Source organism: Falco punctatus (assembly GCF_963210335.1).
Source record: "Falco punctatus genome assembly, chromosome: 4".
Lineage (NCBI taxonomy): Eukaryota > Metazoa > Chordata > Aves > Falconiformes > Falconidae > Falco > Falco punctatus.
The window spans coordinates 8,088,961-8,103,680 of record NC_137583.1 but is presented as its reverse complement, the minus strand read 5'-3'; the positions used below and the strand labels follow the sequence as shown (position 1 = coordinate 8,103,680).

General features: G+C 52.0%; 1 protein-coding gene across 2 annotated transcripts; it reads right to left on the bottom strand.

Annotated features, from left to right (window-relative positions):
• Window positions 1–8,373: 8,373 nt before the first annotated feature.
• LOC308062038 (maestro heat-like repeat family member 5) lies at window positions 8,374–13,650 on the bottom strand. Of its 2 annotated transcripts, XM_080382894.1 has the most exons (6): window positions 12,214–13,650; window positions 10,427–11,946; window positions 9,849–9,950; window positions 9,402–9,504; window positions 9,119–9,172; window positions 8,374–8,863 (listed from the first exon to the last, which is right to left on the bottom strand). In XM_080382894.1, exons 2-6 carry the CDS (start codon window positions 10,532–10,534, stop codon window positions 8,775–8,777), a joined length of 456 nt encoding a protein of 151 aa, XP_080239020.1. In that variant the 5' UTR covers window positions 10,535–11,946; window positions 12,214–13,650; the 3' UTR covers window positions 8,374–8,774. The 2 variants fall into 2 exon arrangements, 1 of the variants encoding a protein (XP_080239020.1); XR_013927447.1 differs by lacking the exon at window positions 8,374–8,863 and having other exon boundaries at window positions 8,872–9,504; window positions 9,849–11,215; window positions 11,809–11,946.
• Between the last annotated feature and the right edge of the window lie 1,070 nt (window positions 13,651–14,720).

The following is a 14,720-nucleotide window of genomic DNA, read 5'->3' as shown; positions in this document are numbered from 1 at the left end:
CCTTTGTATGGGGCCCACCACAGCAAAGGCTTTTGTAGAGTTAAAACGTGCCTTAATGTCTGCACCTGCTTTGGGACTTTTGGATTTAACCAAAGATTTTCAGTTGTTTGTTCACGAAAGGCAACACCTGGCACTGGGAGTGTTAACTCAGAAGATAGGAAGCTGGAAATGACCAGTCGGATATTTCTCTAAACAACTGGACACAGTGAGTAAAGGGTGGCCAAACTGCCTTCGAGCAGTGACAGCGACAGTGATGCTCATACAAGAAGCTCGGAAATTGACTTTGGGAAGAACAATAACAGTCTATGTCCCACACATGGTGATAACTGTTTTAGAACAAAAGGGGGGACACTGGCTGTCTCCGAGCCAAATGACGCAGTACCAGGTAGTACTGACTGAACAAGATGATGTGACTTTAAAGACAACTAACCTGGTAAATCCTGCAGTGTTTTTAAGTTCCATACAGGAAGAAGGACAACTGGAACATGACTGCTTGGCTACCATCGGGTATGTTTACTCCAGTCGTCAAGACTTGAAGGATGTACCATTGGAGCGATCAGACTGGGAATTGTATACTGATGGAAGCAGCTTTATGGAACAAGGAGTCCGATACGCTGGATATGCGGTAACAACAGATACTACAGTTACAGAAGCAGGAGCATTGGCGAGTACTACATCAGCCCAGAAAGCGGAACTTATTGTCTTGATTCAAGCCCTAGAATTAAGTAAAGACAAGAAAGTAAATATCTGGACAGATTCAAAATATGCCTTTGGGGTAGTGCATGTCCATGGGGCTTTGTGGAAAGAAAGAGGGCTATTGTCCTCTCAAGGATCAAACATTAAGCATCAAAAGGAAATTATACAATTATTGCAAGCAGTTCAAAAGCCAGATCAAGTAGCAATCATGCACTGTAAGGCACATCACATTGGGAATACAAAAATAATAGCTGGGAATAATTCAGCTGATAAAACAGCAAAAAAAAAAAAAAAAAAAAAAAAAAAAAGGTAGCAAAGAAACAAGCATTGCAAATGGCAATAATTCCTTCTAAAACAGTAACCCTTCCTAGGGAAAAACAGAGATATTCAGAGGAAGATGACAAATTGGGTCAGTTATTAAATGCTAAGAAAAACTTAGCTGGATGGTGGATAACTCCTAATGGACAGGTAGTAATTCCACCTCTGGTGATGAGAGAGATAATTCAAACGAGACATCAAGAATGCCACTGGGGGGCAGAAGCCTTAGTAACATCTTTACGAAAGCAGGTAATACCAGATAAGATGTTGGGAATAGCTAAAACGGTAACTGCAAAGTGTGAAGTATGTTTGAAAAATAATCCAGTGATTAAGAAAAAGGTTCAAATGGGTAGACTGAAATCTGGTACAGAACCTGGAGATTATTGGCAAGTAGATTTTTCAGAGTTACCTAGACAAAATGGGTACCGGTACATCCTGGTAAGGGTTGATACTTTTACAGGATGGCCAGAAGCCCTTCCCTGTCGCACCACACGAGCAAAAAGAGGTTGTGAAGTGGTTATTACAAGAAATAATTCCGAGATTTGGAGTTTCTATTGGAATTTCCTCTGACAGAGGTCCACACTTTGTTGCTGAAGTAGTCCAAAGTGTTAGCAAAGTATTGGGTATTAATTGGGATTTGCATGCGTCTTGGAGACCGCAATCTAGTGGAAAAGTGGAGAGGATGAAGCAAACTTTGAAACGACGAGTAAGTAAGATTTGTCAAGAAACCAGTCTAAAGTGGCCTCAGGCACTTTCATTGGCATTATTATGAGTCAGGGTACAGCCAAAGAGTGGAACCTCAGTCAGTCTTTATGAATTATTATATGGAAAACCATATGAGTCTCTAGAACCAAATCTAAACATACATGTAAAAGGAAAACAAGATGTGTGTATAACTATTTGCTTTTTCTAAGGAAAACTTTGGATGCAGTAATTTGGAATAGACCTTTACCCCTGGAAAATTCAGTGCATGATTTCCAACCAGGAGACTATGTCTGTGTGAAGACCTGGACCTCCGAACCTTTGCAGGAGCGCTGGAGAGGACCTTTCCAGATACTGTTAACCACTTTTACAGCTGTCAAGATAGCAGAATCAGATGCTTGGATACATTATACTCGAGTGAAGAAAGCACCTACTCCATGGAAGATTGTCAATCGTGACCCAGAGACCTTAAAATTGACACTGAAACATGTCTAATTTTTATATTGGATTTTATTTTGGTCGGTAGTGTTGGTGGGATCATGGGCTGGCTTGGTGGACAGGAACAAAAGACAAGTAGAAACAGAACAAGTGATTGAAATTCCCAAACAAATGGCTGAGGAAAATGTCATGGTAGGATTGACTAAAGAATTTGCCAATTTACAAAATATCACGCGGATCACTGCTTTGCTGCGGGCATTCTGGGCGAGCGGGAGTCAGATTCAAATACTCATGGAGTTCAAGATCTGATCCGTTTATTGTACAAACCAGGTACACTTTTATAAGGCACTCTATAAGCGTGTGATAATATGATTGGCTATTTTACAAGCGTATAATAATATGATTGGTTAACAATTGTTTATTGGCAAGATTTCTGTTTCTACTTTTTCAGGCACGTAGGCTCTTTTCTGCTGTTTCCCAGCTCCTCTTATCGCGTCCTGCTGGCCCTGGTTTTGTGCAAGCACCTGCAATTTGTTCCTCCCTCTTCATTCCACTGTTCTGATCGTGCCCTCGTCTTATTTCTTCAGTATTTTTCCACTTGCTTCAAAGTTCAGTATACTCATTCAATACAGCAAAAGCCCCAACACCTCCCCCTTTCTTTTTAAATACAGCATTAATACTGCATTCCACACAACTTTGGAAACATTGTAAAAGACAAGGCACTAAAAGTAACAAAAGAATAACAAACAACAATATCAACACAGCAAGAGCCCCAACACCTCCCCCTTTCTTTTTAAATACAGCATTAATACAAAAGGCAAGGCACTAAAAGTAACAAAAGAATAACAAACAACAATATAGACAGACCTTGTTTCAGTAAATCCCTCAATCACCCTCCAATGCCCAAAGAAGCAAACCACGCATCTATACCTGAAGAACCTTTTTTTAACTTGATGTATACGATCTCTTAACTCCTCCAGCTGTCGGTGGATACTTCGTCCCATTTTCCCTCTCTCCTCAGAAACAACATTAATTGCAGGAGAGTGTTATGAAACCCAAGGGCGATTTTTCACAGGGCTTACTCCTTCCATTTCCCATTTTACAATTTTAATTACTTTTTCTCCGGTCGCCTTAGCCACCCAAGGTCGGAAACACGGATAGAGCTCCTTGTTTATATTGCACTCAAACGCATGTCTCAAGCACTCTTGCACTCACACTCAGTCAAAATAATTAAGCTATACACTGAAAATCAAAATGCGCATCTCAATCACACCATTCACACTCTCCGGGCAGCCCTCAGTCACACAAGCAGTATGTTATACGGTACCGTGCACTTATGTACAACTTTTAGGAACACTGACAGTTCACAAAGCATGCATTTCAATGAACAATTGCCAAAAAACAAACAACAAACAAAAAACACATTTTTCCTGGTCTTAAGCAGAGTGTTAAGTTTTCCGCTATTTGCTACGAATTACCAGAATATTATTATTTTTCAACATACATTTCATAACTCCGAGTTTTGAACATGTAACAAGACAACACATAGAACAAACAAGACACAGAGCGCTATTTCAGTTGTTACATTCTAGGAATTCCCCAATTCTTAAGACAACCTAAAGGAAGTTTTTAGCTTCCCCCCCCCCCCCTTTTTTTTTTTTTTCTTTTTTTTTTTTTTTTTTTCTTTCCTCCTGGGGACTGCGCTGCGCACCGGACGTCTCCGTGTGTCTCACCAGCCGCCCCGTTACTAAACATACCGTTTTATCCGCGGATCCAGGGGTTCTCTTCTGCTCCCGGGTGAAGAGCTGAGAAGAGGAGGCTCCTCCGAGAAAATCTCCTGGGGCGCGCCTAGGAGCGTCCGCTCCGCAGCTGGTCCCTCAGCCGAGCAGAAATCCTCCTGCCTGGCTCGCCAAAACTGACGTGCGGAATTTGACTCTATAACTCGAAAGTTATAAAGTAGGTATGTTTATTGCGCGCAGATGCACAGGGGATCGCTCCTCCACAAGCGTGCATACCCGAAGTGACGAACCATCCCACATTTATACAATGAAACAAATACAATGAAACAAATGAATATTCAATTAACGCCTATACATATTCGTTACCTAAACCCCGCTTCGTATGTTAATTAGCTTATCAGTCCTTTGCCTGGAATGTGGTGGTCTTGCAGGTTTGTAGGTGATTCATGTTCTTGTGACCATCCGATCTTCTTCAGCAAGGAAACTTAGCACTCCCTCCCTCTAGATAGCATTGGAATATCTCTCATCCTTTTCTCATTCTTTTTTTTTTTTTTTTTTTTTTTTTTTTTAAATAGCCCCTTTTGTTAGAGGAAGAAGGGCAGGCGTCTCCTCAAAACTGTCGTGCGAGCCAAAGTCTTTACCCCCTTAGTCCCGACTTGCACAGATTCCCACAAGTCCTCTCCCACTTTCTTCCATGTTTCATTATTATATACATCTTGCGTAGAAGCAAGGAAACCACGGCGGCGACTCCAACATAGCAGATCAATTACTGCCTGCCGTGAGACTGGCGTTTCAGTTTTCTCTGCCAGTTTCATCAAACTGTCTACGATTGCTTTTTCCACCACTGATGCAGTGATTCCCATCCTGCTTAAATTTCCTGACTCACCGGTCAGCCGTGCACGTTCCGCCTTTCTTCGGGCGCCCAGCTCTCTCTCCGCTGGCAGCAGGATCCTCGCCGGCTCCGCAGCTTGTAACACGATCCTTAATGAATCCTCCTGACTTTTTGACCGATCCACCCGTCGGGGTCACCAGATGCTGCGGGCATTCTGGGCGAGCGGGAGTCAGATTCAAATACTCATGGAGTTCAAGATCTGATCCGTTTATTGTACAGACCAGGTACACTTTTATAAGGCACTCTATAAGCGTGTGATAATATGATTGGCTATTTTACAAGCGTATAATAATAAGATTGGTTAACAATTGTTTATTGGCAAGATTTCTGTTTCTACTTTTTCAGGCACGTAGGCTCTTTTCTGCTGTTTCCCAGCTCCTCTTATCGCGTCCTGCTGGCCCTGGTTTTGTGCAAGCACCTGCAATTTGTTCCTCCCTCTTCATTCCACTGTTCTGATCGTGCCCTCGTCTTATTTCTTCAGTATTTTTCCACTTGCTTCAAAGTTCAGTATAATCATTCAATACAGCAAAAGCCCCAACACTGCTTGTTTGCCGATAACTAGGGCAGTAGGTGAATCTATTCGATGGGGAATTTTAACCATGAATCTGACCAATCTGGAATGTAAAAATGAGACCACCTATTGTGAACAGAGGCCAGTAACTCAACGGTATGAACAAGTAAAGGTTATCAGAAAACAGTGGAAGTCGCCAGGTAAAGAAACAGATTGTAAAAAACTATTGAATTATGATTTTATAACAGGATCCCGACCTAGTGCCATAGCTTGAGTTCTTTTTCCTGGGGGTCCAAATCCCCAGTTAGGATGGTGTTCTTGTGATGAACAACTTAAAACCAATGCGAGCAGAAGTATCATGAAATGGAAGTGTAACAAAACTGGCCAAGGTACCCAATTAGTAGAACAATGGGACTCTATATGGTCTATGTCCATATTTTCCCATTTTCAGTATATGGCAAGAACTTCTTGGTGTTTGACCTGGGATGGAAAAGTTTTTTCAGTATTACCCTGGGCCAATGATAGGTCAACTTCATCGGGAGAAGGAAAATAAAATAGTGCCGTGGTGGAAATGCGAGAAAGTGTATGATTGCAGTAATGCAGACTTAGCAATCCAAAGAATTCCTCCGTTGGCCACTGCTTTGAAATATGGTTGTTTCTGTCGAGGTCTTAAGAATATTTTCAATTTAACCAGCACTTTTACAGTTAGAAAAGGAACTTTGTTTAGTTGCAGAAAAACTACCATTCGAAGTCCAGGACATTTAGTTTGGGCATTAAGCGGTGGAACCTGGACAACACATTTACCATTAGATGGTAAGGTGAAACAAATTACTTTAGGCATGCCAACATTGTGTCCAGTTTGGAAGAAATCACCGTTTAAAGGATCTTTAGAGAATTTAGAATTGAAAGGAATAAAGAGATCTGAGATAAATGATGATATTTGGAATGAACCATCTACAGGAGTGAAAACTGGCTGGGCACTTGAATCACTTTTAAATCCTATAGCTTCATATAGAAACAGAGCATGGCTCTATCAGTTAAGTGGTCAAGTGGAAAAATTAGCAAACGTTACCAAAAAGGGGTTTAAGGAATTGAATATACAATTACAGGCGACCTCCAGAATGACTTTACAAAATAGAATGGCATTAGATATGCTCCTACTTAAAGAACATGGAGTATGTGGATATCTCAAGGGTAAGATGGGCCACTGTCGTATCCACATTTCAAATGTCACACAAGATGTGGAACATGATTTGGATTTATTAGATAAAATTGAAAAAGAAACAGAATCAATTCAAGAAGATATGTCAGAAGACTGGTTAGGGAAAATTTTTAACAAACTGGGATGGAATTTGAGCTCTTGGATACAGTGCATCATCAAAACGTTGTTTCTGTTACTAATTGTAATTCTGATGATCGTGCTAGTCTATGCATGTTTGAAGAAACAGTTTACCAACAGAATTTCAGTCAATCGTATGAGAGAAGTACCAACTATTCCATCAAGACATAGTCCACCACCAAAATATGTTGAAACAAATGATATGTAAATAATGTGAAAGTATTGAAAAATGATTTTCAACACTTTCAAAGGGGGGAAATGTTATACATTTGCTAATAAGTTAAGATTGATTGACTTTATTTGATTGATTATTTGATTTTATAAAATTCTTTTATAGAATAGAAAGACAGAAGGATAAGAAATCTATTTTAATGAAACTTATAGTTGCACAGCAAAAGCTGCTATGAGATCCTCTCTACATCCCCTACCACAGCTAGAAGAATGGGCTAGAACCATTGTTAAAACTTTGGTAATAACTTTAGGGTTTGAAAGGTTTCTTTGTATTTGACCAGTCTTCTGTATGTAGAAGGTGTATTGAAATGTCAGAATATGAGATGAATGGAAACTGGGGAGAGTCGACTGGAACAGCTTGTGGTTACCTGCCAAGAAACCGTGAACTTTAGTAAAAGGTAATTCCGGCAGGGGGAGATCGCGACCACCGACTCATATACCACCTACCCAAATCGTACCCCAGACCCATTTCTAGACCTTTCTAAGCTCTACTGCGCAGAATCGGATATAGGAGGAGAATATGTTAATGCTTTACGGGAAATATCATGGTTATGCATGCATACTTAATGAATATGTATGAATAAGTTCTATATATGGTGTCTAATTTTGAGACTTGGTGTGCGTTGATCGTGAGAGGACTCGCTCACGCACCCGGCCGTCAATAAAGAAGTCTCTGCTTATCTACATCACATTGGTGTCGATAGGTTCTTCATTCCGAGATTTCGGTAACACAGGGAGCTCCTTCCCTTCCGAGCAGGAGGAGATGGGCTGTGCTGTGGGGGTGTCACGGCCTGGGGTGGGCTGCCCCGGGGCTGGGCAGTCTCTGGAGGCTCTCAAACCCCGCCTGGCCGTGACCCTGAGCGGCCGGCTCCTGGGGGAGCTGCTTTCGCAGGGCCTTGGGCTCGATGGCCTCCAGAGGTCCCTGCCAGCCCTGACCAGTCTGATTCTGCCGCTCTGTGCGGAGGCGCGGGGCCGGCCCGCGGCGCTGAGGGGCGGTGGGGCCGCAGGGGCAGCGGGGTCGGGAAGGCGGTGGCGTGGGCTCTGAGGGGCCGGTGTGCGGGACAGCCGGGAGCGGGCAGCCCGGCGGGCAGCGGGAGCGCCCTTCGGCCGGCCTCTGTGCCGCCACAGGCTCACCGCCCCGGCCATAGGTGGCCAAAGACTGTTGCCGTGCATGCCCGGGGCATCGTGGAGGGGCTGCTGGCTGCCCGCAGGTGGTCTCCCCTTTGGAGACTGGTCAAAGGCTTGGGCTTTGTTTGTTGGGCTTTGTTGATGGCTCCACAGAGGGCTTGGTTTTGCAGTGTGCCCCCTTACTGCTGCTCTGGTGACGTGCTGGGCAGCAGTGGCTGCAGGGCAGGTGGGGACAAGTGGCATGGGCAGGAGACAGAGCTGCCCATCCTGCTGGGGACATGGAGGGGCCTGTGCTGCTGGAGCCAGAGCATCGGCGGCTTGGTAGCCCCTGGGCTCGGCCACGTCAGCCCCAGGCAGTGCAGGCTGCTCAGACAGTGGGTGGCAGAAAAAGTCATTTATTGCGGCAGCGTGGCCCTGGAGAGGGGAAGGAAGGCATTGCTTTCAAGTTCTGCTTCGGCTCCACCTTGGGCTTCTCCCCTCTGCTTCACAGCCCAGTGGAGCAGCTGGCACTTTATGGCAAAGGCGAAGCATGAGGGCACGTCTTTGCCCTGGACCACTGGAAAGAGCAGTTGTCCTGCTGCTCTCCAGAGGACGCCAGCTCCTCTGGGACTGAGGTGTCTTCTTCCCTGTTAGCCTTCAGGAAGAGAAGCCTGCAGAGCATCCTCGGGCTGGGGCTGCTGCTTCGTCTCTGCCTGAGCAGAGCCCTCGCTGGGGGTCGAGTGCCACCTCCCCCATGTCCTTGGCAGCCATAAGCGCAGTAATCATAGGTTAAACCACCCCTTACAGCCTTCGTCGTCCAAGGATGAGGAATGTCTGAGTTGCCAGGGAGGAGACCAGGGGGCTGGTGTCTTTCCTTGCGCCTTTAAGCACTGTGGGGACAAAGCAGCAGAGGTGAGGTGACAGCCCTGTGTCCCCTCCAGGCAGGGCACACTGCACCCTGTGATTGCCAGGGCCAGGAAGCAGCCAGGGGACAGGTGGCTCGGCTGGAAGCTGCTTCTCAGGAATAGCCCCCTGCAGAAACACCCCGTCCCCCCTAGGCACGCTGGGAGCAGATCCCCCCTTGCCCAGGTTGCGGGGGGGAGCTCCGTGCTAGCTCCTTCCTCCTCCCCACTGCCCTCGCTCACCATGTCGGATGTACTCCATGTGCTGCTGCTCACGCACGCACCGCCCAACGAGCCCTGGAGCAACACAGTGTGTCAAGGATGCTGCTGCCGCTCAGAGACCCTTGCAGCCAGCCCACCTGGCTGCACGGTCCCCCCGGGAGGGCTGACCCCGGAGTGCAGCATCAGGGAGGGGATGGATGAGCCTCCTGCCAGCCCCACCTGTGCAGGCAGGGGCAGGAGGGGGTGAAGGGGTGCCCCATAGGTCCTGTGCTGGGACACAGGGACCCTGGGAGTCATGGCTCACCGATGAACCTGACAGCCTCCCATCGCAGGGGCTCCTGCGAGCTGTGCAGGTAATGCAGGCTCTGGTGCAGGTAGGCCATGGCCCTGCTCCTCTTCTTGGCCAGCTGGAGAGAGGAGAAGGGTGCAGGGTGGGCGCAGAGGTGCCCCCGCGTTTGGCCATCCCTCCACCCAGGGCCATCCCCCTTCCCCCCAGCAGGACATCCCCAGCTCCCCACTGTGTGGCACCGGGGTTCAGAGGGAGCATCAGGCTCCCAGGGATGCAGGGCTGCCACCCTAGTGGCAGGGTCCCCTTGGGGACCCCAGGGGCAAAGACAATGTGGAGCTGAGCCTGCTCCAGGAGGGTGTGTGCAGCCAAGGGGGCACAGCCCTCCATCCCCCCTCCCTCCCCGCAGGGCACAGGGCAGGGCTTGCCCGGGGAAGATCCCAGGGGTGTTGGGGCTCTGCTTACCAGGCACTCGCTGATCCTCCATGCCTGCCCGGTCTCAGCCATGTGCGCCAGCTGCCTCCACTTCAGGAACAGGCCAGCACTGCGGAGGGCTTCCTGGGAGGCCTGGTGAGCAACAGAGATGCCACCACCACCATTGAGGGCGCAGGACCCTGTGTCCTCCCTCTTGGCGGGGCTCAGAACCTCTTCTATCCCATGCCAGGAAGACACTCCAGCTGGGAATTGGTGCTGCCACCATGCTCAGCACCCCGGGGAAGAGAAGGACAATCACCCTCTCTGACTGGAAGGCCGTCAGGGCTTCAGTGCTTTGGCCCTGGTGGCCCCAGGCTGTTGTGGAGCTGTAGCTCAGTCTCTGGGGCTGCAGGACCCATGGCAGGGGCTGTGCGGAGGGAGCTGGGTGGGAAAGGGACCCACCTCCCCGTCCATCTGGGCAGCAGCAGGAGAAGGGCAGCAGTGGGCAGGGAGGGGGTCTCTGCCTGGCCCTAGGGACTCAGCAAGCTAGACCTCCCAGTGGCACACATTTGAAGGGTCCAGTGTCAGCATTGCCGGGCCCAAAGGACCGGTCAGGCTAAGAATCCCACCTTGGCCACACTTTTGTTCTGATCGTGCAGGTGCAAGAGCAGTGGCAGCAGGCTGCTCCACACCTTCTTCTTCATCTTCTTCTTTTCAGCGCCCACCACGAGCCACATCACGCTTTGGAAGAGGTGGATGGATTTCTCCCGCACAGTGTCCAAATGCTGGGGAAGGAGGGGAGGAGGACCTCAGCCCCAAGCGCAAGCCCGTGGCAAGCGAGGGGCTGACGTGGAGGTGAACTTCCCCCAGATGGCTGCAGGCAGCCCTGCTCCATAAGGGAGTGCATGAGCCGTGGCATGCAGAATGTCTGTGCAGAGGGGCTGGGGGCCGGAGAGGGAGACCCTGTGGAGGACTGGGGGATGCTGCCAGGGCAGGGTGCACATTGGTGTTGCTCAGCACACCGGCTGCTGTCCTGCCACCCCCGTCCGCCCTGCGGCAAGCAGGCCGAGCCAGGGTGAGTCCACGCTGGGGGTTTGGGGTGCAGCACGGAGTCACCGAGGGCAGCGACAGTGGCTGGGGGCTGCAGGGCAAAGCATCCTCCTGCAGAGCATGGGGGCTGCGGTGGGAGATGCGAACGAGGTGCTCAATGAGGGGAGCATGGGGCTCTCCGCCAGCCTTACGTTGTCAAAGAGTGGCTGGAGCTTGTCAGCCAGCGCCGGGGCAATGAGGCTGGGCAACTTCCCCGCCGGAAGCTGGAGCATGTTGTCAAGCACGGAGAGGGCCACGGCGCTGCCGTCACTGTCATCAGCCTGCAGCCGCTCCATGACGTACGGCAGCAGGACAAGGGTTTTCCTTGCCTGTGTGAGACACGCCACCTCATTTTTGTAAAGCGGCAAGCAACCGCAGGGCTGAAAACCCTCCCCGTGAGCACTGGCCTCCCCGCTGGCTTCTCAGCAGGCAGCATGGGTTACGAGGGCAAGCGCCTGGCAGACAGGGCTCCCTGGCACGGCCATGGGAAGAGCAGGGTGCGCAGGGGGAGGACAGACAGCTCTGGCTCCTTGCCAGACCCTCGGCTGCCCCCTTTTGCAACAGACCCCCTGAGCAGCCTGGTGGGTGACCAGCGCTGCTTGGAAAGCTGCGCGAGCTGCCAGCAGGCCCTGCGTTTCATCGCGGGGCTCATCACCCCACGGCCACGCTCTGCAGACCCCACACTCGGGCTGGTGGCTCTGCTGCCATCATCCCTGCTGGGACGTGCTGGCAGTGGGACCCTGTTCCCCTCGGCACTGCTGCCTCTCCCCTTGCCATGGGGCAGTGGGCCAGGGACGCGGGAGAGCTGGCTGCAGCTGGCTCAGCTCCCCATGCCCACAAAAGCCCAAGCCGCCACGTTACCTACCACCCACAGCTCTGCCATGGGCTGTTGTCCTGGCTGCCCCAGCTGCCCCCTACTCACTGTGTCAGGCCTCTCGGTGAGCCTGAGGATGGCCCTGAGCACCAGGGTGGGCATCCCCAGGCACTGGCTCTGCAGATACGTGGGGAAGATTGCCAGGGCACAGTCCAGCTCTTCACTGAGGCCAATGCAGCCCACCATCTGAAACACACGCAACGGGAGCTGGAGAGGTGCAGCGCTGGCTCCAGCCATCAGCTCAGGCAGGGCAAGGACACCGGGGCAAGGCCAAGCCTGAATGGAGGCAGCAGGGACTGCGGAGAGCCCCCGTGCCCCACACCGCACTGGTTGCTCGCCTGGCTCCTCCATGGTACCAGCCAGAGCCCACCTGCTTCCCCAGCTCCCGCTGCAGCAGCGGGCATGGGAGAACTGAGCATCGGAGGGAGCTTGGAGCAGTGCCATCAGGCTCACCTCAACAAAGAAGACCATGGCGACCATCTCCCAGGAGGGATTCTCCACAGAGAGGAGCTCTGCCAGATGGCGGAAGATGGTGGAGCGCAGGGATCTTGGGGTGTTCCTCATCTCCCTGGAAGGGGGAAGGAAGCACTGTCAGGCCTGAGCCAGGCGGGCACATCTCTGGGGGTCGCACCAGTCTGGTCATCACTGGACTGCAGCACTTTCTGCAAGCAGTGGGGACCCCCTGCCATCAGCCCCAAGGGAGGGGGTGGTGTGGGGTGCACAGTCCCCCAGGAGTGTGGAGAAGGGGCTCTCACCTGGCCACGATGCGCACTCCCAGGAGGTGGGTCTGGGCACTGAGCAGCATGTCCCAGCCACCCTGCGCCTCGATGGCCAGCATGTGGCTCTCAAGGCCCATCCTGCAGAGCAGCACCGTCATGGCCTGCACCACAGACCTGCACGAGGAGAAATGCTCAGCTCCCACCGGGACCCCTGGCTTGGCTCCAGGTGGCTGGCAGGGACGAGCGGACAGGGATGGCGCACCTGATAGGAGTAATCAGACCCTGTTGGTGGCCCGTCCAGAAGATTAGCACCTCCTCTGGCGTCAGCTCTGTGGTGAATGACACTTGGAAAAGCAGTGCCAGGAAAAGCCGGGGGAAAATGTCTTCCACGTCCCGTGGGCAGCTGGACTGCAGGAGGATCTTGCTTATGGTGCTGGCTGCCTGCAGAAGACACCAGACACGGACATCTCGCTGACCCCTGGGGAGGCCAAGGCTTGGGGCGGGCATGGAAGGGAAGGGGTGGCCCCAGACAGCTGAGAGCAGCCCCGGAGGTCAGTGAGGCCTCATCCAGCAACTCACAGCCAGGGAGAGGATGCGCGGGTTGTCCTTGGTAGAGGCGGAGGTCTTGTGCAGCGACTGGTTCATCATGACGTTGATGAGCTCCTGCAGCACCTTCTTGGCAGCCTGGGGCTCAAAGAGCATCACCGCCCACATGGTCATGGCGACACTGTGGAGAACCAGGGCTCTGTCAGTGGGGACACCCAGGAGTAAGGCCAGCCTGAAGTCCCTTGGGAGGGTATTGGGACCCCTCTGCCAGGGTGAGAGCAGCCCTAAAGTCTGGTGAGCCCCGTACTAGGTGCATGTTGGGGAGCAGTGCAGCAGGCCGGCCACCACCTCGCTGGGGTGTTTGTCTGCCAGCACGCGCAGGGCCCTGTCCAGGCTGTTGACGGCTACCAGCATCCTGATGGAGGGCAGGTTTGTGTAGATGGCGCGCACGATCTTCAAGACCTGGAGAGGAGACACAGGAGGGAGTGGGGATGTCAGTAGGGTGAGCGCGGCTGTTTCCCCAGCTCCCTCTGGGAGCTGCTTCTGTTCCCGTTGTGGTATGCCAGCTGGAGATGGTGTCAGCGCTGGCCAGGTGCAGAGCCGGGGGAGGAACGGTGCCCCGGGGGGCTGGAGCATTAGCTGTGCCACCCCTGGGCGACTCACCTGCCCCGGCTGGAAGGCAGGGCCCAACACAAGGACATCCACCATGTGGGCAGCCACGCGGATGCTGTAGGTGCTTGGGTCTCTCATGTTGTTGATGGCTAGGAGGATGATGTCTGCCCGGTCAGAGGGACGGAGGTATTTCGTGAACTTCTGCGGCATGAAGGAGAGGAAGGGAGATTTGTCACCTAGAGCATCCCCCAGAGCATCTTGGCTGTGCAGGGAGTGGGACGCAGAGCCAGGCTGCACTGGGCAGATGGACGGTGGGGGTCAGGGTGCCATGGGGAACCAGAGCTCACTGGAGGCCTTTGCCTCGCTCCTGCTCGGGATCGGCGCAAGCCCCCGCTATCGCCATGCATCAGGTGTCCCTTCGCTCATGCTGATCCCGCCAGCCAGGAGCTGAAGGCCCTTCTTACCAGGAAGATTTCTCTGGCGCCGCTGGTTTGCAAAAGCTGCTGGGGCTGCCTCGCTTGCCAGACCTCCTGGTGCTCCAGCTGCCCTCTGTCATGCGACCGGGGCTGCCTGCCTGGGGAGGAGAAAAACCGGGGTGCTGAGAGAGAGGGTGCAGAGCTGGAGGTGCAGTCTGAGTGCTGGGCAGAAAAGTCACTGGCAAAGGACTGGGACGCCCTGACAGGTCTGGGGAGCAGATACGCAGGGAGGGTCCGGGGCTGTTGTGAGCAGGGCTGAGAGGAAATGGCTCTTCAGACTGCAGGCAGGCAGGCAGGTTGTATGCGGCTTTCTCTGGCCAAGGAGGGTGGCCACTGGCTGCCCATGCTGGGGGGGACCAAGCCCGACACGGCCTCTCTTACTTCTCTGCTTCAGGATGAAGGTGTGCAGGTGATGGAGAGCTTCTGCAGCCTTGTGGCGGGTCCTCTCACGCTTGCAGGTGCAGCAGAGAATGAGGTGCCCCACCAGCAGCCCCAGTATCGCAAACTGATGACTCTTGGAGCACTGGTGTCTGAGGACTATAGTTTGTGCAAAGCAGGAGCAGACCTGGGGGAAGAGAGGCAGTGCAGGCACAAGGTGAGGCCGGTC